Source organism: Doryrhamphus excisus, chromosome 5, assembly GCF_030265055.1.
Source record: "Doryrhamphus excisus isolate RoL2022-K1 chromosome 5, RoL_Dexc_1.0, whole genome shotgun sequence".
Taxonomy (NCBI): domain Eukaryota; kingdom Metazoa; phylum Chordata; class Actinopteri; order Syngnathiformes; family Syngnathidae; genus Doryrhamphus; species Doryrhamphus excisus.
In genome coordinates this window covers 11,422,656-11,443,447 of record NC_080470.1, presented here as the reverse complement: position 1 = coordinate 11,443,447, position 20,792 = coordinate 11,422,656, and the positions used below count along the sequence as shown (strand labels likewise).

General features: G+C 41.4%; 2 protein-coding genes across 2 annotated transcripts; one reads left to right on the top strand and one right to left on the bottom strand.

Annotated features, from left to right (window-relative positions):
- The first annotated feature begins 790 nt into the window (after nt 1-790).
- On the top strand, nt 791-6,907 carry mpnd (MPN domain containing). The gene is made up of 13 exons (XM_058073483.1): nt 791-1,199; nt 1,878-2,074; nt 2,172-2,393; nt 2,501-2,603; nt 2,940-3,018; nt 3,093-3,189; nt 3,277-3,349; nt 3,413-3,489; nt 3,967-4,135; nt 4,209-4,279; nt 4,342-4,431; nt 4,492-4,584; nt 4,664-6,907. Exons 1-13 carry the CDS (start codon nt 1,193-1,195, stop codon nt 4,754-4,756), a joined length of 1,371 nt encoding a protein of 456 aa, XP_057929466.1. The 5' UTR covers nt 791-1,192; the 3' UTR covers nt 4,757-6,907.
- sh3gl1b (SH3-domain GRB2-like 1b) lies at nt 5,073-19,153 on the bottom strand. Its single transcript, XM_058073484.1, has 9 exons — nt 18,804-19,153; nt 12,481-12,549; nt 12,297-12,369; nt 12,064-12,207; nt 10,527-10,660; nt 10,268-10,426; nt 10,077-10,180; nt 9,034-9,167; nt 5,073-6,388 (listed from the first exon to the last, which is right to left on the bottom strand). The coding sequence occupies exons 1-9, from the start codon at nt 18,846-18,848 to the stop codon at nt 6,195-6,197; spliced, it is 1,056 nt and encodes a 351-aa protein (XP_057929467.1). The 5' UTR covers nt 18,849-19,153; the 3' UTR covers nt 5,073-6,194.
- Nucleotides 19,154-20,792: the final 1,639 nt, after the last annotated feature.

The window sequence follows — 20,792 nt, the reverse complement described above, 5'->3', positions numbered from 1 at the left end:
CTTATGTGTACCATAGTAACTGTCCATACAGTGATATATATAGCACATGACTGGTTCAAGACTCTTCTTGAACTCTTCTTCTTCTACTCTTCGTAGAACAATGTTGATGTTTTAACAGTAACACTGCAGTCATGAAACTTTGCAGCTAATTAAATATCTCCTGTTGTCTCCTGTGAGTTTGGCACTAATGATCATATTGTGGCTTGTTCACGGTTAGCAAACCAGCTAACTAGCATTAGCTTTGTCCACGGTTGTCAAGTAACGGCTCTGCAACTCCATGGTGAGCATCCAGAAAGAGGCGTTCAGAGAACGTAGGAAATAATCAAACTAGTACTACTTCACCTTTGCAAATGTAGCACCACCATTTCTACCTCCTTACCTAACCTTAGATTGGAACATGTGGCTTGTAGGTAATTGGCTTGTGCCAACTGAGGGGGTGTGATTAACATGACTTGTTCAGCAAAGGAAAATTTAACTTGAATTTAAATTTGGCCAATCTTTGCCCAATTTACCATTAAGTCTTTGCATGTAATTGTGATTGTAATGGACGCCGTAGGAGAGAAAATAACGTTCAGTGAGTGAAACATGAAACGCCAGACAAATATGTTTAGTTCGACTGTCTTCTGTTGCTTCTTTTTATTTTTTATGTCACAATTATTTTTTTTAAGTCACAAATAAGACCGGTGCTGCCAGCAGGTGCCGCCAACACGCGCTGGTCGTGGAGGAACACAAGTATTTTGGGATGTTTGCTGCCCTCTACTGGCAGTTCCCACATAAAAATGCATTTCTTCGAGAAAGCCATTAATGTCTCGTAGATAGACGGCCACATTGTTGCCAATAATGATTTATTTTCACTCCTTGGCATCACGCGTGTTGTTTTTTCGTGACTCTTGTCGATCTTTGGGTGTTTTAGGCTAATAATGAATGTGGATAGTGACAGCTAGCGTGCAGGGCGAGTGACAAGGAGGAAGAAGAAGAAAAGGGGGGGGGCTGACATTAAAGCAACACAACAAGGAAACTACACTGCCTTCATTTTATCTTCTTCAATAATAGCCTCAACCAGTGTGGCCACGACGTGGCTCACCCCTTATACAGACAGCAAACACCTCCGTCCACACTGGAGCTCACCGACCGAGCCCGCTCAGCATCGAGTGCCGAGTTGGAGCGACTTGTTCCCGGCGTTCTCGGAGCCATGATGGGTGAGGAGGATGAATGAAAAGTGGAGCTTGTCATCCTTAGGGGGAGCGTTAAGAGGAAGGGAGCCATGTCCTGACGAGGAAACAAAAGGCTAGCAGTGTTACTAACGGAAATGCTCAATTTGTGTCTTTAGTTTGGCACTTTGTACGGCATTTTACGAGGAATTATTATTTTAACATTTTAAATATCACTGTCATCGCTCAAACACCTTTGTCCTAGAAATCAGTTAATTGGAGTGTAGTTAATTATCCATATAGGGTACCTTATTGTAATCTTTTGGGACAGAAATTGATATATTAATTGTAGCTTCTTTTAGTTAGGTTAGGTACAGTTTGTTTTGGTTGTTCTCCTTGAGTAATTTTAACCCTTAAGTGGTCCTTAAAACCGAATCCCACAGTTGACAACAAAAAATGCCAGCGTCCCAAAAACTACACTCTTTAACACGTGTCAAACTCGTGCAATGGAGGGCAGACCCACTGCAGGGTTTCTTTTCAAGCCTGTCATTAAAGCTGGTGATTCTTAACTATCAACACCTCTTTTTGATTTTATGCTACTATTCTTTTTCACTTTTAATAAGTCAAACTACTTCAGCCTGAAATAAATACCAACCACTATTAACACAAATTAACTGTACAGGTTGCCTCTATATGTATATATGGTGACAAATGTTTCAATTTCAGAGCCACCCAGCTCACCACAGGTGATTGAGGATGGAGGAGAGGAGGATGAGGAGGAACTAAGTGGAGGTGAGGAGTCTGACCTGCGCTCCACCTCAGGCCGGGGCTCCTTACTCACCCGTAGAGGCATCACGCTGAGAGTGCTCCTTAAGGATGGCCTGGTGGAGCCAGGTGACGGCGTTCTGGCTATCCACTACTTGGTAAAATAATAATAATAATAATAATAATAATGATACAAACACATGACCACAGGATTGTACAGATGTGAAAGATGGCGGTCCGCTTTGTGTCTCTTAGGGTAAGAACTTTATAGGGGACTTGCTGAACGACGGGAAAATCCGTTGGGTGGAGACAGGTCAGATCTTCAATTCACCAAGTGCATGGGCCACCCACTGCAAGCGCCTGGTCAACCCAGCCAAGAAGTCTGGCTGTGGCTGGGCATCAGTGCGCTACCGCGGACAGAAGCTGGTCCAGTATAAGACCACGTGGCTGCATAAGTACCAGCCCAGTGCAGACATGGTGAGTAAAAGAACAACCCTGTACATGTGTACATGTACAGGATACATACTTTATATTCTTCAGTGTTGTTGCTTGGCTTTTGTTGATTCTGGTCTTATTTATGACAGAGCCTGGTGAGCGAGGAGGACGATGACGAGGATGAAGAAGAAGGGAAATCAGCCGTGCAGGTGGATGAGAAGAACAGAAACAACAAACCTGGAGGACTACATGGTATTGTAGTATTTTTTTTAACAATTTTAAGTGTCTGAGGTCCTGTAATAGTGTATTGATAGTGTGTTGATCCTTGATGCTGGAATTTAGACAGTTAAATGCTAAACACTACCTGGAATATGTCTCCAAGAAGCACTATTGAACACTTTATCCACGTTTGGCATACAGGCTTGAGTTAGGGCTGGGGTTAGGTTTTGGACTGGGGTTTTGTTTAGAGTGTACTACCCCAACTCCCATCTTCAAAGTGATGTGCCTGTTATGAGTCCATCTCCTCTGTGGAAAAAATCATCTTATCAACCCATAAAACTTAAAAAAATGTTCTTCGTCATCTTTCAGATGTTCTTGCTCCACGAAGAACAGACCGAGAGAGAATCCCCGTCAGATATTGCACTTTGGGCACCAGGGATGCTACCAGGTCTGTTTTCCTTGTGGTGCTTCTTTCCTTACCCTGTCTGGGCTAATGTTAATCAGTTGACCTTGCGTCCTCAGAGACCCTCACACGCTGGTGGAGCTCTCTGCCTTCTCAGCCATTAACAGATTTCAGCCTTTCAATGTGGCCGTATCCAGTAACGTGCTGCTGCTCATGGTGACACACTGCTTTGGCTTCAGGTGACATTTTAGTAAAACAAAAACACATGCATCGGAGACATCTATGTTTGTGTCTGCTCACTAGGACTTCCACTGTCACCTGACCACTAGTGAGGTGGTGGGATACCTGGGAGGACGATGGGACACGAACACACAACGTGAGTGTTACCCTAGATGTAAACCTGTAAGATAACTTAAAGTGATGTTTGTGCGTCTTTCAGTGCTGACCATCTTACGAGCATTTCCTTGTCGAACGAGACTGGCTGACAAAGACACTGCCTCTGCTGTTGAGGAGGAGGTAACACACACAGCAGATCACAGGAAGAATGCCAATTGTGTTGTTTGGATCAACTCAAAAAACAAGTGACAAAACAGAAGAAAAGGTATACTTAAATAATGACCTCCACTCGAAATGTTTGGAACCAAAATATTGGAATTGTTATTGCTGGAATTATTGGAACAAAAACACAATTACTCAATATAGTGGAGGGTATAATACATTTAGTATTTTGAAATCTGTATTTTAACGTATCATTTAATTTCTAAAATAAACATGAATATACTGTCATGTTACACATACCGGTATACGTACACATACGGTAAATTGTGTCCATTAATAAATAAATTACATTGTGTCCAAGGACGGTGACGTTATTACTGTAATACTTATAGCTTTAAATTTGGATCGAGGTTCATGTAACCAATAATTACTATATTAGTTTTTTATCATCACATTCCATGATATTTACCTTTCAGAATTTTTGATGTTGTTCAGATCTGCCAGAACCTGTTCATGCGTGGCTTGTCTCTGGTGGGGTGGTACCACAGTCACCCGCGAGGTCCGGCCTTGCCCTCCCTGCAGGATATTGACTCACAGATGGACCACCAGCTGAGGCTGCAGGGATCCAACAACGGCTTTCAGCCCTGTTTGGGTGTCATCTGTGGTACGTAGAGTCAGTACGTCCTTTGACCTGTCCCTAATGAGGCTCTGGTTACTATTTTTGTATTTTTTTTCAGGGCCGTACTATCATGGCAATCAAGGTGTGGCCTCCACTATAACACCATTCTGGGTGGTATCGCCACCTGAGGTGAGCACACTGCTGTTGCCTTTTAAAGTGTGGTGGACATCTTAACGTGTCTTTCCATGCAGCAAAGACCCAACGACTATGGCATCCCAGTGGCTGTGGAAGTCACCTATGTGCAAGATAACTTCCTCACCAGTGATGTCCTCAACGAAATGGTAGTTGCTGTAGAACACTAATGCTTTGTGAAGACACTTAAGTGTTGTGTTCTTGTGCAGATGCTGTTGGTGGACTACTACAAGGCCGCTCCTGACCTCATCCATTTCAGTCAGTACTGGTGTCCTGATACCACCATGATGGATAAGATCAAGGTGAGAGATCAAAGTTGTCAGCAACCCTCTGTGATTGGTTGTGTTAACTTCCTGTTGTTGTTCCTCCACTTCCATCCAGGGGTCTCTGAGCTGCCACGCCCCCAAGGACCAAGCCTACTCTCAAATCTTGGAGCACGTCTACAGTCAACTGAGCGCCGTACAGGTGCCTTGAAAATGCTTGGCCCGTGAGTGCTAGTAAGAAAAGCACATATGCCGACAGCTCCATGTCAACTATTGTAAACTTTTCTTCAGGACCTTTTGTGCCAGTTACTTTATTTATTATGGCGTAAGGACAAATGCATACTTTCCATGTGCTGATTCACATTTAAAGCATATCTAATACACTGGAATTATATTTGAAAAAAATCGTCTGTTTTGTTTTGAAGGAAAAAAAATATTTTTTTTCTGTTTATTGTAAGAAGTGTGAAGTCAGGAAAGAAGCACATACAATTATTGATAACAGACCAGTATGACAGGTAAGTCCATACCGAATGTAAAAACCTTTTATAGGGTATTATAATTATAACAATAATAAGGACTACATGCAAGTTTTAAGGGTTTGGATATAAAAAATAGTACAATATTTAAGACTGATTAAACAAAACATAACCCTTTACAACCATATATGCAAAATAAACAGTCTTGTGTGTGTGCGGGGAAACAGTTTTGTAGTGTTTAGAGACGTTACACAGGAAAGTGCCACTATTTAGAATTGGGAAAAGCAGCAATAAGTAGCTATGTTAGGCTTTGGTTTTAGGATCATTAGTCACTCCTCCCTGTTCCAAATAAAAGCTAGCAAGAATTTGCCTTTTTTTAATCCTTTTAAAACAGCAAAAAAATCTAGGTGTCAACATGTAAACACATAAGGTCCAAACACAGTGGAGGGGTCTGTTAAAACTCACAAAACACTAATGAAAGATACAGTCCCCAAGTCAAAACATTCCCTTGATGTTTTCCCTTTTAGGCTACATCCTACCATAAAGACTGTATTTGTGTATTAAGAGCACAGGAATGGTCAAAATGTACCAACACTTAAAAAAATTCAACGAATTCCGGAGTGGAGGACAGAATGGGACACAGTTTCACATTATGGCAAGACAAAGGATAGAAAGTCATGAACAGCTGCCAGCAGCGTCATATTTTTTTTTAGGCACTGTGTGGGTTAAAACGGGCTCTAACAAAGATGTGGCTGCATTTAAGTGACTAAAAAGGTGCAACGTTTGCATTTCATGGTGTGTAACTGGAGTATCAACACACACACAAGTCAATCTCAATGGAGGTACAACTCTCACATGTCGCGTAAGCAGCTCTATTTAAAGCAAATGAAATGAAACATAATACTGTGCAGTCACTGTGATGCTTTTGAAAAACGGACCATTTAAAAAAACACAGGGATGGCTAATTTGTGTCATGTGGTTCCAATGAAAACATGAGTTCTCAGAGTGGCCAGCAGGTGGCATTGTTGAATTACTAAAAAGGGGATTATTCAGTCAAAAGTTGTCACACAACCTGAGCTTTGTGTTTGAAATTGCAGGTCAGTCCTCCACGCGGTTTTAGTGGAACCGCCTTTCTTTTGTCTTCCTTCCCTCCCTCCCACCTTCCTCCCTTCCTTAGTGTGGTAGTGGAACCAACACCTCAACATAGTTGAGGGGGAAGAATCCCGACTGGCCATTGAGCATCCCCTCATACCAATTCTCGTCGATCTGATTGGTCAGCGTGATGATGTCGCCCTCACGAAAGCCCAGCTCACCCTCGTTCTCCGGCTCAAAGTCATACAGCGCTTTGCAGCTGGGCTGCTCCGGGGCTGTGGGCCAGAAGGAGAGTTTAGGACTTTTCAGTTTCCAACAGTTCTTTTACAAAAACAACAAAAGTGTAACATTCTATGACACCATGGTTTCACTGGTGTCATCCCCTCTTACAGCATGTTTTGTTTATCGACCCACTCCCTGGTCACTGATCTGATCTGAGACCAGCAGAGGACAGATGAGCTTCATGCACAAACAAACTAGACAATTGTCCACCAACAAAGTCAGTCTTTGTGTAGCATTGTCAGTCTAAGCCTTGAGATGATCACTCTGTTTCGTTCATATGAAAGAACTATGCTATGGTAATCGTAGTTCTTTTCTATTTGAGTTTAACTTGTCTGGTTGCTACCTGAAACGTATGGTACATCTTATATGGACACTGTGTGGACTAAAAGAACCTCAGCGTCATCCAAAGTCTTAGCGCCATTAAAATCAACTGGCTTCTTGCCGTATAAGTCACTGCCAAAAGTTTGCAGGAGACCAGTTATAAAAACAGACTTTGGGAGCACAAATGATTTAAAATGTAAACAAATAATTGATTACAATTAATAGTTGTACATTAATTGGATAATCATTGCAGCTCTAATTTCTTCATTAAAGTGTTTTTATGTATTCCACCCCACGGCCCGCCTCCAGGAACGCTCACTCCGCTGTGGTTGGTCACATTGCAGAGGGCATAGAAACACTTCCGGTTTGTGCCGCTAACTATTTAGGAGTTAATAAACGGTAAGAGAGCTGATTATAAACAGCAGTTTTGCCCACTGCCAGTGCATATAAAGACTTTCGGTTTGTGCTGCCAACTTTATAGTTGATAAACAGGGATTTATCTTTTTCATATGTCTGCTTTGAATATACAGCCATATGTGTTGGATCCCGAATCGGAAGTGGAGACTGTACAGTCCACAGTTTCTCGAGAAAAGAGGTTCATTCGAGATGTCTCTCAATGGTAAGTAGCTTTAGCATTTTAGCGTCTCCTTCCAACTCTTCCACACGACCAAGTAATGTTGGAAAGGCATAAGGCTTCAGCAAGTTCGTCGGCTAGTCCAGCTGCAAATTGGCTCATGTTGACAACACAGTCCAGTGAGAAATGCAGTTCATAGATTAAAATTAATTTATTTTGCTAGTAGGGAATCAGGAACTCCAACCACTTGTGCCTGATGGTGGCGTCTTTAGGAATTGTAAACAAATGTGGCATTCCCTTTCGAGGCATCACTAGCAAGTGAACAGTGGAGCAGTGCTTGGGGGAGGACAAAGGAAGCAGAGCTTGGGGGAGGGCAGAGAGTTTCTATATAAGGAAGTCCGCCCCTCTGGGACGTACCAAAGGAACGGTCTTACCACGTGCTGCTGCCTGTGTGTGTACTCCACAGTGTTTACATGCACGAATGACGACTGGAGTCGCTGATGATGAACTGCACTGCTGATGGGGATGTCATAAAACTTTATATCAAAAAATCCAAACTATCCCTTTAACATTGCATCTGAAATGTCAAGAGCTTTTAAATAAAATTCATACATTAAAAAAAGAAACCCAATGAAACCCAATGAAATTAAAATGGACTCTCAAACCTTCAACAAAAATTGCACATAAAATAACTAAAAACATTTTAAAAAAACAGACCCTGTCTCTGCGAAGAAAAAAAAAGTGTTAGAGATTATATTTCCCAGGGTCTAGTGACACATATTACCATTGTGCTTAAAAAGTCAATTACAAAGGATAATAAATTGCAATCCAGTTATGATTGACAGGATGTAGTCATACAAAAGCTATAAAAGTACTAAGATGACATGCCCAAAAATGCAGCACATGGCTTTAATTTGCAGCTATTTGACTGAGGCTTCCTCTAGAGCATTAGGACAGGATGTGGATTTGTTACACCACATACAACATTCGCAATGAAAACGTTGAAATGCTGAACCTATGAGAAGTGACTTTGTGTTCTGCTTCCTATGTTTCACAAGCATCAGCGCGCACGCACACAAAAAAGAAACCACCACAAGACCACAAGAGAAATTCATGCTTCGCCCTGTCTGACTCACAATCTGTGCTTCCCAAACAACAATGTTGAAGAGTGAAATGATGTCTCTGATGATGTCACACGAAAGAGGAACATGGTCAGTCAAAGTAGCAGACATCCAGAAGACACGCACAGAGACATAGGTAAACACTTGCTGTAACGCGTCTCACACTTTTAGAGCATGTGACTCATGCAGGTCTTGTGCAATCATGTTGGAAATGGCTGGAATGTTTGTCAGATTGCTTTCACAGAAATAGGCACCCTGTGCTTTGCGTGGAAAAGTGTTTTTGTGAAAAGTACCATGTTTTGTGTGATGTAATAGAGACTAAACTGATTTTCTGTCCTACTGTCATAAAGAAATGACAACCCATGAGGTTAGTTTGTAAAAACATGCACCCCTACTGCGTTGCCTGTGCTATTTTTCTGACAAATACACCACATGGAGGTGCTGCTATTAAACCTAATACATTGGATTGACTTTACATTTCTCACACACCTCAATGTACTCCAACCACTGCAAAAAGTCATAGGTTAATCACATGGCTGCATATAAGTCCTATTTTACATCTTACCCTGCAACAAACATGTTTCACTCAAAAGTTCATCTACATTATTGCAGAGTGGCTCACCTGAGTTACGAGAAGGGGGAGCAGCCATTGAAGTGGAATAGCCCCCGTTTGAGTGGTTATCGTCTCCAAAGTCAAACAAAGGTTTGGGCTTGGGTGTGTATTCCCGTCTCGGTCGGGACGCAGCCTCACTCACCCTGTAAAAAAACAAAAACAGTCCAGTCAATCTGATGGGAGACATTTTGTTTTGACCACTAAATGTGGGTCTATAAGTTTTGCAAGCTGTTTTGAAAGATTCCATATACTACAGTCATCCCTCGTTTATCCAGGTTAATTGGTTCCAGACCCAGCCGCATCAAGTGATTTTCTGCATAAGATTCAATATAAATAAACAGAATACTTTTGTACATTTATCTTTAAAAATATTTTTAGAGCTTAGAAAACTTGTTTATGACCCTCTAAATACATGTTTACCATTACTAGAGCCCCGTACCCAGGTAGTCACACTCTTGCTTTACACTTGATGCGAAGGCGGGATCAGACATAAAAGACAGCTGCCGATCATAGCATGTAGCCAGCTAGCGAGAAAACTAGTTAGCCTTCAAATTATTTGTTCTGAACTTTAAGTGTTTCAAGAAGCCAAAAACGTACCACTTCCACACTAAATGAGAGGATAGTTTTCACGTGTCGGACATGCCAAGGCTGACTATATGCACTGTTGTATCAAAAGTAGTGTAATGTCTCACATGACTTGCCTTTCAATATTTTTCAACTAATTCGCCACAGTCAGTCACAAAACAGTCATCATCTATTATTTTTTTTTAAAAACACAATAGAATTAAGTACATTACTTACATTACACCTAGTAGTACTGGTCAACAGTTTGGAGACACTTCCTCATTTAATAGAATGCAAAAAAGTTGTCCAAACTTTTGACTCGTGTAAAACAATGGAGGTTACTCCAAAGACAGTCAGTGCAGTGTTTCTTTACAAAGTGACATCAGCCACTACTGGCATGGCATTCACTGTCTTAATTATTTTCCCCATTTGCATATGAAATAGGTACTGCTAATTGTGTGTGTGTGCGCGTCTTTTCATTACTGCACCTTTCCTCAAGTTTGTGAGAAAGCTCATCCAGGAACTGAACGGCTTGCCTGTGGTACTGCAGCTGGCACTCCACCAGACAGGAGAGCTGGCTCACCTGCTCGATCTACTCGCAAACACGTAACACACCACAAGGGTCAAGTCTAACATGGGCTTGACTACTATTCACACATCTTGACACTAATAAACTCACGTCAGTCTCCAGCAGGTTGTACATGCCCGTCTCGGCCACTTCCTTGGACTCGTAAAATTTCTCCAGGGCCTGTCGGATCTCCTCATCAGGAATCTTGCCCTGACGCTTCTTTTTGTAGTCGTAGTCTAGACGGCGTCCTTCCAATTTCTTGAGATGATGCTGTGATCAAAGAAAACTGTCAATAAGCATCTTTATTTGATTTGTATTTTACTTACCATTTTCCATTTCACTGAGCATTGTGATCAATATAAACAAATACCTGTATCTCTCTCAGCTCCTTGTCACAGAAGCTTTGTAACGGATCAATGAAGTTCTGCTTGACGTCAATGTCGAGCGAGTCTTTCACTTCTGCCAGTCTCTTCATGGCCTCTCCCACTTCCACCAGGGCGCCGCCTGAACCACAACAAACGACAGGCATGAACAGCTCAGTGACAGAGTAATTCTTATTTCCTCTATAGTGGCCAGGGGGTTGTTTAGTTTATTGTTTGCATGTTTTGTCACTTGTTTGTTTCAGATCAAACAAATTAGTCAACGACAACACAATTGAACACAAAATGCAGTTTTTAAAATGACATTTTTTTTATTAAGGGAGAAAATCCAAACCTACTCAGCCCTGTGTGAAAAAGTGACTGCTCCTTAAACCTACTAACTGGCTGGGCCACACTCAGCAGCAACAACTGCAATCAAGCGTTTGCGCTAACTTTCACTTCGCTTACAGCACTGTGGAGGAATTTTGGTCCACTCATCCTTGCTAATTTGCTGCAATTCAGCCACATTGGGGGGGTTTTGAGCATGAAATGCCTTTTTAAAGTCATGCCACACCATTTCAATAGAATTCAGGTTAGGACTTTGACTAGGCCAGGTGGACTTGCTAGTGTGTTTTGGATCATTGTCCTGCTGCAGAACCCAAGTTTGTTGCAGCTTGAGGTCACGAACAGATGGCCAGACATTCTTCTTCAGGATTTTTTGGTAGACAGAATTAATGGTTCCATTTACCACAGCAAGTCTTTCAAGTCCTGAAGCAGCAAAACAGCCCCAAACGTTCACACTACCACCACCATGTTTTCTGTTTTTTTTACTGTTTTCTGGCAAAATTGAGCCCAACCGTAATGTTCTTTTTGTTCAGCATTGATTTCCATGCAGGCTTATGGTGGCGTCATGAACACTGGCCTTAACTGACGCAAGTGATGCCTGCAGTTCTTTGGATGTTGTTGTGGTGTCTTTTGTGACCTCTTGGATGAGTCATGGCTCCTGGGAAAGTTCACCACTGTTCCATGTTTTTGCCACTTGAAGACAATGGGTCTCACGGTAGTTCACTGGAGTCCCAAAGCTTTAAGAAATGGCTCTTTCACCTTTTCCAGATTGACAATTATTCTCAGAGTTATGGGTGTGGGGGCGGGGATGGGGGTGTCATGTAGGGTTTTTTTTACCCTTAATAATAAAAGGTTTCATTTATCAACTGTATTTGGATTGTTTTCTGTTTTTTGTACACACTTGTACATAATTCTCTAAATGTCAGCTTTACAGATGTCACATATTTTTCTCTGGTGAAAAAAGAAGGGTGCCAAAAGAAGGGTTTATTTAAGAGTCACCTGGTGATTGATTGGAGCACAGTGTTTATTTGAGGAAGTGTGATACTTCCTGATAGCAAGACTACATGCTATGTGCTCTGACAGGCGGAAAACAGGCAAAAAATGGACACTGAAGTTTTACTGACAAACCATTGTTAAAAAAAAGACCATTTAAAAAAACACCAAACCCAGGAAAGTGTCTATATGTCCCAACATGCACCTTACCAAAGTTAGTCTCCTCTCCAAGATCTCTCCCATACTTGGACATGCATTCTCCCAGCAGACCCTCAGCTTGGGGGTATCCGGGGTTCTTCACCTGACCACGAATTTTAGACATAGTGTTCAACATGGACAGTTTGGCCCTTGACGCTGCAAGAAGAGAAGGTGATATGATATGAAGATGATAAAATATCTAAAAAAAAGTACATATATTTAGCAAGCCATTTTTTGTGGCTTACCTGGGTTGGGTTGGAGGTACTCCGATGTTTTGGAGATTACCTCTGTTACGGCTTTACTGGTCACGTCCACCCTCTGTAGTATAATAACAGCAACAGCAAATTAAATTATTAAATATTATTAATGGCTGTTGAAGTCGCATAACAATAGCTTTCACTTTAAAACCACAAAAATACATTTTCCTACCCGCTCCAAGTCTCTGAATTCATCATCAAGTTTGGTTCCCTCTGCGCCGCCAACTTTCTCACTCACCATCTAGCAGTAGAGACAAACAAGGTGGGGAGGGTGTGGATAAAGAGTGAGGCCATTTCATGTTCACCATAAGGTTTTAATAGACATGTTAACCTACAAGCCAAAAGTACTGCCATTTGCTTTAGCTGAGAACACACATTACTCTCAAACATACACACTGCATGCCTCAATTGCATTCTTCTTTGAAATGAACAACCAGAATCCCCTTGAAGTCATACAATTCAGAACTTTCTGGAAGGTAATTTAATAGTAATGGTTTAATTTCATTTGAACATGCATCAGGTTACATAATTAGTTCACAGTTCCACATGTTCAAAAGCAGTAGGAAGATGCAAAGCTTATTAAATCCTACCCCTCCATCTGGTACGACAATCAGTAACTGTTACATTTGTTCACTTCCTGCCTTTCTGATATAATTCAAATTTTTTCTCTCCAGTTGTATATTTTGCTTCTACAATGTGCCGTTCACCGGCCCATAAAAAAGTTGTTACATCCCTGTTTTACATATTTCACAGGGAACAGGAAGTGTTAACAAATGAGTGTGTCCATGCTAGGTTTTCCTGGCAGACTGGCTGCAGGCTTCACAAGCGGTGAAAACACACCGGGCTTGTGTGTGCACAAGCTGCAAGCGTCTTGTGATCGCTTGTTGATGAGTAAATGCATGATGAAAGAAACACTTCCTTGCTTTCTTTCTTAATGCATGCCACAAGGGAATTTGGAGCAGTGTTACGAAAACAAAGCATTGTGCTTGAGTGGGACAGCACTTACATCACAGAGAGCAGTATACCTCCTGCAACGTTCCAGTATCCATACGATGACAGCTAGTTAAGTGTATATCAGCGAGCGCAGCTGAGACATCGTCCAGCATCAACGCAAGAGTTGCCGATGTGAACAAAGAAAAGTTGTAGGAGACTTGTACATTTACAAGCAGATGCGCAAAAAATTTATTCACTTGACTTGTATCAAGAGCAAAATACGAATGAAAGGGTTGAAAAGTGTACTTGAACAAGTGCTCCCTTTATATTTCGTCCACTCACACTCCCACTAATTTCTGGGCGCATATGCCAGTGAAATACTCACATTGTACAGCCCTGCTGTCCCCTTGAATATTACATTTTGGATCCCATCTTAAAAGGAAAACTTCACTTTTGATGAGGAAGTTTGCCCATCATCAATAATCCTTATGTGAGACACACATCTCTCTCTGTTCTGTGCATTGTAAAGATACAAAAACAGGTAAAAAAAAAAAGAGTAGATTACTGCACAATGGAATAGGAAACATTTATTCTATGCTATAAAGCCAACTGAAAAACAGCTCCATTTACGTATGATGTGACATGCAAATTAACCAAGTTACAGTGACATTATTCTTATCAACATTGTTACACTGATTGAACTACATAACTGGTGCAATGACACTTCGCCACAACACACCGGCTAGCTACTAGCCAGCTGACTACTAGCTTCATCACACACTCGCCTGCAGCGCATCAGTGAGGCATTGTGAGGCCACTACAAAATAATTTTTTTGTTTGTAAAAGTTAACAGTAGGTGTAGACATTCATTTGTATGTTGCTATGTGAAATCAATGCGCCAAGGAAGGAAGTTGCGGTAATGTTTAAAAGAGGAAGATACAGCAAAATGCTGTATTACAAGGTTGTCATGAATGTACCTGTTACTACATGGTCACAGCATGTATATAAAAAGAAAAAACATTGTTGGAGGTGTTAGCTTGCAGTCTTTATCGTGAGCATAGGTGTGTCATATTAAGTGCTTTTGTTTTTATACCATTAGAAGGCACAGGAATGCACAGACGTGTGTTCATGTCTCACATAAGGATTGTGGATGATGGCTAAAATTCCCCCAAAAAGTGCAGGGGCTGCTAATAGAGGTTAGAAGTTTCCTCCAGCTGACAAGAGGGTGCCTCTTACTGCTTTGAGCACCATCACTAGAAAACCTCCACCAGGAAACATGATCCTTCTGTACATGCGCAAGATCTACATCACTTTATCTACTCAAAATGTTTCCACAACAAAGCTTCTGTGATCTAACATGTTATGAAATTCATTAGTATTTTTTTCTGAACATAAATGATTACCAACCTTACTTCATATACATACACATCGCAAACAAAAAATATATATTTTAATGTAAACACAGTAAGCCAAGCACATAAACGGATTAATCCGTGTACTGGCAGATACGTTTTTTTCTAAACATAAAAATACCATACATCCATCTTGACATATATTGCTCGCAAATGATTTTGTCTGTAGTTATTTCAGTTTTGAAATAATTTTTACAACCAGGAAACGATGGCTTATAAATTATTCACTTTAAACAAAAGATCTATTTTAAAAGATAATGTCATTTCTTTAAGCTAAACAATTTTGGGGGTGGCAGGTTATGCATATTGCACATATGTAGTACAAATTGCATTGCCTGACACGCCGAAAAATAGGTTGACAAGCAGACGACCAGACGTAAACATGTGTAGCAGATGCACACAACGGATAGTGTCTCCTGTACAGATCCGTCTACCGACAAGTGTTCCCAGCACCACACGCTCACTCACAAGCACAGATGACCCCCCCCCCCCCCCCCCGAACTGGACTCTATCGACACCTTTGCTGCAACTAGAAATTCTGTCCATGAAAATTATTAACAGAATCTGTGACAAAGGGCAGCCTTGGCGGAGGCCAGCATTCACCGGAAAATGGTTTGACTTACTACTAGCAATGCAAATCAAGCTCATGCCCCGTTTGTACGAGAACCCAATGGCACATAGCAGTGGCCCACCAATCCTGTAATCCCGGAGTACCACCCCAATAGGCATCGCGGGGACACGGTCGATTGCCTTTTCCAAGTCCACAAAGCACATGTAGACCGGTTGGGCAAACTCCCAGGTACCCTCCAGGTCCAGTGTTCCGTGACCGTGATAAAAACCACATTGCACCTCTTGCAGCCGAGGTTCGACGAACAGTTGATTTGAGCATCGTAGAATAGACTTTCCCAGGGAGGCTGAGTGTGATCCCCCTATAAGTTGGAACACACCCTCCGGTCAACCTTCTTGAAAATGGGGAGTAACGCCCTGGTCTGCCAATCCATAAGGTATTGTTCCTGACTTCCTCGCAATGTTGAAGAGATGTCTCAGGCAAGACAGTCCCTCAACATATAGAGCCTTGGGGAATAAAGGCGAAACTCATGAACCCCCGCAGCTTTGCCACTGAGGAGCATTTTGACACGGTGATGGTACTGTCCGCGTACTGACTCTGCTTCCTCTATGGAAGTAATGTAAGTGGGATTGAGAAGGGCCTCAAAAAATACTTTTTCTACAGTCTTGTCTAGTCTCAGACCCAATCTCATGTATCGTCTCGTCTTGTAAACTGAGTTCCTCGTGACACAACTAGCTGTCATCAAATGTATAGCCTATCGTAACTGCTTTTGTGTGCGTGCACAGATATGTATGTGTATAAGAGACAGTTATGGGTGGCAGCCATGAAAGACAGTTAACAGTTTAATTTACATTAGTGGAAAAATATAGACATTATTTATACAAACTGTGCTTTTAAAACACTATTGGTCACATGTGCTAGCTAGCAATGGTGTTCTTCGATTTTTTTTATTTTGAAAAATGCCAGTTTGAGTGAGCTGCATACAGTCCTTTTAAGAGGTTGATAAAGGTTTTTACGATGTTGATAGTTTGACCCTGTAATAGATTTTTTTCGATATGCCTTTCTACAAACATTTCCTTGATTTCCCAACAAATAAAGATCACAGCTTTAAATCATGGCTTTTCTTTTTCCAATTGTAAGCATTTATGTGAGAATGTCAGCAATGAAGAAATTAGATTTAAAAAAATTATCTTGAGTGTTTACATCTGAGACAACAGATGATTTACAGCCTCTGACCTACTTTGTAAGTACAATAAATACATTGACTCATGTCAAACTTTTTTTACGGCATTTATGGTAATAAAGTGAGTGAATTTTAGATCCAACAACTAACTGTATGACAGTTTGCCAAATCAGCCCGATCTCCTTTTGTCATGACTGGAATTAAAGTCATATTTGGGAGCAAGGTTGAAATGCAGCCTTGAGGCCTTCAGCTCAAGTTAAGATATCGCTCTGTTCCAACTTTAAACTCCTTAGCATTTAACATCCAAGAGAAGCGAGATTACTCTGCATAGTCCTTCATATTCACACTAAAACACCTTGCCTGGATTTTTGACAACCACAGAAGTGTAACTGTATTTAAACTTCCATGTGTATGCCTGTCTGTGTAGCATCCACAGATTTCCCAACATCTAACCCATATAATCCTTATTTACATACACACAAGATTAGGGAAGCGGGGCATAAAACAACGACAAATGTAACAAATATGTGACACTCCAACCACAGACGCTTAAAGCTCAAATTCAGCTTCAAAAATTGAATGTTAATGGACAATAAGGTGGACGAAAGGATGAAAACTGTGCTCCTATTAACACCATAGTCACAAAGTGTGCAGTACACAAAAGCAAATAAGCTCCAGTCTCTAACTAACACAGGGTCCAAAAACATACGTTATTACAGATGTGGCTAACATCTTGATGTCACTACAAAGCAATAACAATATTGTTGGCCATACTGTGTAATAAAGTAATTTCAGCAATGGACGAGTGGTTAGCGTGCAGGCCACACAGCTAGGAGGCCGGGTTCGATTCCACCCTTGGCCACCTCTGTGTGGAGTTTGCATGTTCTCCCCGTGCATGTGTGGGTTTTCTCCAGGGCTCCGGCTGCCTCCCACATTCCAAAAACATGCATGCTAGGTTAATTGGCAATAGGTATGAATGTGAGTGTGAATGGTTGTTTGTCTATATGTGGCTTGTGATTGGCTGTCAACCAGTCCAGGGTGTACCCCATCTCTTGCCCAAAGACAGCTGGGATAGGCTCCAGTACCTCTGCGACTGTCGTGAGGATAAGCGCTATGAATGAATGAATGAATGGACCAATATCCGATTTGGATCGGGATAACCAGTAACTGCATTTGAAGTGCATCACAAGTGCATACCTGTTAACATTTGCATTATTAATATCTGCATTATAAAATCTGATCTTCCTACTTCTTTTGTTTTGAAAGTCTTGACTTTACCAGCTACATTTTCCCTATGAAAAAAACAGGAAAGCCCTAGGAAAGAAGGGCAAAATATGGCAGCTTTTTGTCAATAGGAAGATTGACAGGTATACACAAGTGGTCAGAATCCAGCCACTTTATTTACCTCTGCATGCACTTTTGCTACTCAGCTGTTGGTGTACAACAACTTAGAGGTTCCACTACAATAAAAAAAAATTTAGCATTTCATTCCGTGGTCGTGTATTCAGCAATAAATAGTCAGTAGTTTGGCTTACTTTTAGGGTGAAGGCATAGAGTAGATGATGGGACACAATAGGAAGCAGGCAAAGAGAGAGTGTGAGATAAACACGGATGTGTGCACTGTTGGACACAGATATCCAGTCTAACATCCTGTATGCCCCAGTGAGGAAAATCTGTGTCAACTGTTATTGAGGGGAAAACAAAAGCAGCGCAGAGGAAAGAAGCAGTGTGCACATCTTTCTATGCATATATTTGTTTTGTAGCTATTGTTTTTAACTTCGTTTCTAACCGTGACCTGCGCCTATTCTTGGCAGAAATCCGAGCCAGATACAAGCCTTTCCTGCTTACATCAGCAGGGGCGGTGAAGAAATTCTTGAGTAGGAAAAAAAAAACACCCTCACTCATCAAAATTGTGTTGTTTTTTTCTGTATTTCAAATCAGCGGGGGTTCACGTTGAATCTCTTGGATTAAAACGCAAAAGCCTAAACACAACACAGCTGGACACAACTGGTGGAAAATGAGGTCAGCGGGTGTTCCAGTTCAAAGAAGAAAACATACAAACACAAATATTTCAATAAAGTTCTTTCCATTGTAGTTGGCAGTGTGACTCACATTTGTCGTGAAACTTCATGGTTAGCAATAAGAAGTACGTTTACATGACTTTTGCTTACATTTAGACGCAACGCGGCTAACTAAGTTAACGCCCCAGTAAACTCCACTGTAACAATAATTAGCTTAGCTAAAACAGCAACATATCACAACATATACAATGTGCAAGTGTTAGCTTCTAACTGTCATCGTACATGAGGCTAAATGTTTATTAGCATTACAAAACTAGTGTTAGCGCCGATGCTAAGCGAAGCTAGCTTGTTAGCCATGGCGAGAAAAGTTTGACAAACCTGACTGGCTTTATAAAACTGCTTCTTTAAGCCTGCCACGGACATCTTGGAGGGTTCTTCGACTTCTTCAATGTGAACGTTGTCCGTGTGGTGGTGTTAAATGTTATTTTAAAAAATTAAAAAAAGTGTGTTTGCGTGGTAGGACTGCCCAGCCGTCAGTCACACTCTGGGTCGGGGACACGCAAACTGACCACGTCGTCCGCGTCCGAGGGTGAGTCTTCACACTGGCACTGCTAGACTGCTGAACTATTCCTGTCACAGTGAACTTCGACTAAAGTCTAATATTCGTGTGCAAACACCAGAAGAATAATTGTTGCGCACACAAATAAAGCTACAGGAGGAAAACAATTCATTTTGCGCAAAGCTTCATTTGGGACCCTTAAAATTGGAGCATGCTGCCCCTCGCTGGAATAGGATGGAAGTGCAGGTGTGGCGACAAGGCATATGTTGGCATTGCTTCTTTATGCTTCGAGTCCACTGGGCCGGTGCCATTTGGTGCCAGTTCGCGCCAATATAATTTGCTGTAGCGCCTACTGTCACCAATAAGGTGCCTAGTGGCTGCAGTGGCTCAAACTGCCTCTCATCTGGCTCTTGGTGGCCCGTAACAGCGGCAATTGAGTCTGGCGGCAAGAAAATTTCAAAATGTTTAAAATCTTTGTTGCGCCAATTGCTTGATGCAAGTGTCCACCAAGTGGAACCAAATGTCACAAACCATCCGCCTATTGGAATCCACTGGAATGTAATGGCGCGAGCCAAGTTGCGCCAATGATGCTAGGAGTTAATAGTCAAAAAGCCCTGCTCAAGGCATTCTCAAAAAACGGGCCAGATGTTAGCAACCAGTTTAAAGCGTCCTTGTCTTTTAGTAATGTTATGCTAAGAGTCCACTGGGCCGGCGCCAGTTGGAGCCAGTTCACGCCAAAGATGATGTGATTGTCGCGTAGTGGCTCACTGTGGCGCCGAATTAATGTTAGCTCGGCATGTTGCCATGTTGCCGTTTAATTTTGGCTCGAACTGGCACCAACTGGTGCCGGCCCAGTGGGCTCTTAGCATAACATTACTAAAAAATCAAGGACGCTTTAAACTGGCATGCTACGTGTTGCTAACATCCGGCCCGGTTTTTGAGAAGGTCTTGAGCAGGGCTTTTTAACTATTTGAACCTAGATGCCAAAGAAACAAAAATGCTATCGATGCTAAATGGCTAGCATTCTAACAGCTAACATGCTAGTGACCTGCATTGGTACCTTATGATACCACGAGAACACCTCTTGCTTCAATAGACATTTACTAAAGGTTCTGAATGTAGCAAAATGTAAAGCTAACACTTTTTTTTGGTGGAGTTTTCACTAAAATGCTCATTTGGGCAGAGTCAGCGTAGAGCCGGACCGTTTACATGCAATAAAGAATATATTTGTGTATATTATTTTGTTGTGTGTGATTTAAGGGTTTATTACATCATCGGTCACGTGACTTGTTCCTGCTCCCTTCATTTTTATGTATTGCTAAACTATTGCTAAAACTAAAACACCATTTTGGGTGTTTTGGGTTCAACATCTGACAGCACTGACAGTGAGTAGCATTTTACTGTACTTCTTGGTGTGAATATTTCGACATTCAAAATACTACGTATAAGTACTACGTGTACTGCGGTACAAGTATTGTACATTGTACATCATGGTACATGGTCACATGTAGTGGTACGCAGAAATGGCAAATTTAAAAAAGAAGAAAATTATGTAACTACAGTATATAGCATGTCAAATAGTACAAATACAACTAAGAGTTGCATTTTATTTTATCTACACCACAAGCCAATTACCTGCAAGTGTAATTATAACATTATGTTCAAAACTAAATTGTGATTGCAAAGGGAGGAAGCAAAAACGCTGGCACTTCCAATAGTAAATGTGAGGAACTACCAAAACTGCAGTACAGTGTACATAATATATATATATATATATAAGACATAACAGATACATTTAAATTGCATTT

What these genes read in the sequence shown, in the direction of transcription:
- sh3gl1b (XM_058073484.1), bottom strand. Translation starts at nt 18,848, where the DNA reads ATGTCCGTGGCAGGCTTAAAGAAGCAGTTTTATAAAGCCAGTCAG. An exon ending in AGGAGCTGAGAGAGATACAG is followed by an intron (nt 10,427 to 10,526) that starts GTATTTGTTTAT and finishes CTTTGATCACAG; the next exon opens with CATCATCTCAAGAAATTGGA. An exon ending in TCTCACAAACTTGAGGAAAG is followed by an intron (nt 9,168 to 10,076) that starts GTGCAGTAATGA and finishes GTTTTTTTACAG; the next exon opens with GGTGAGTGAGGCTGCGTCCC.
- mpnd (XM_058073483.1), top strand. An exon ending in ATGGGACACGAACACACAAC is followed by an intron (nt 3,350 to 3,412) that starts GTGAGTGTTACC and finishes TGCGTCTTTCAG; the next exon opens with TGCTGACCATCTTACGAGCA. An exon ending in CTGTTTGGGTGTCATCTGTG is followed by an intron (nt 4,136 to 4,208) that starts GTACGTAGAGTC and finishes ATTTTTTTTCAG; the next exon opens with GGCCGTACTATCATGGCAAT.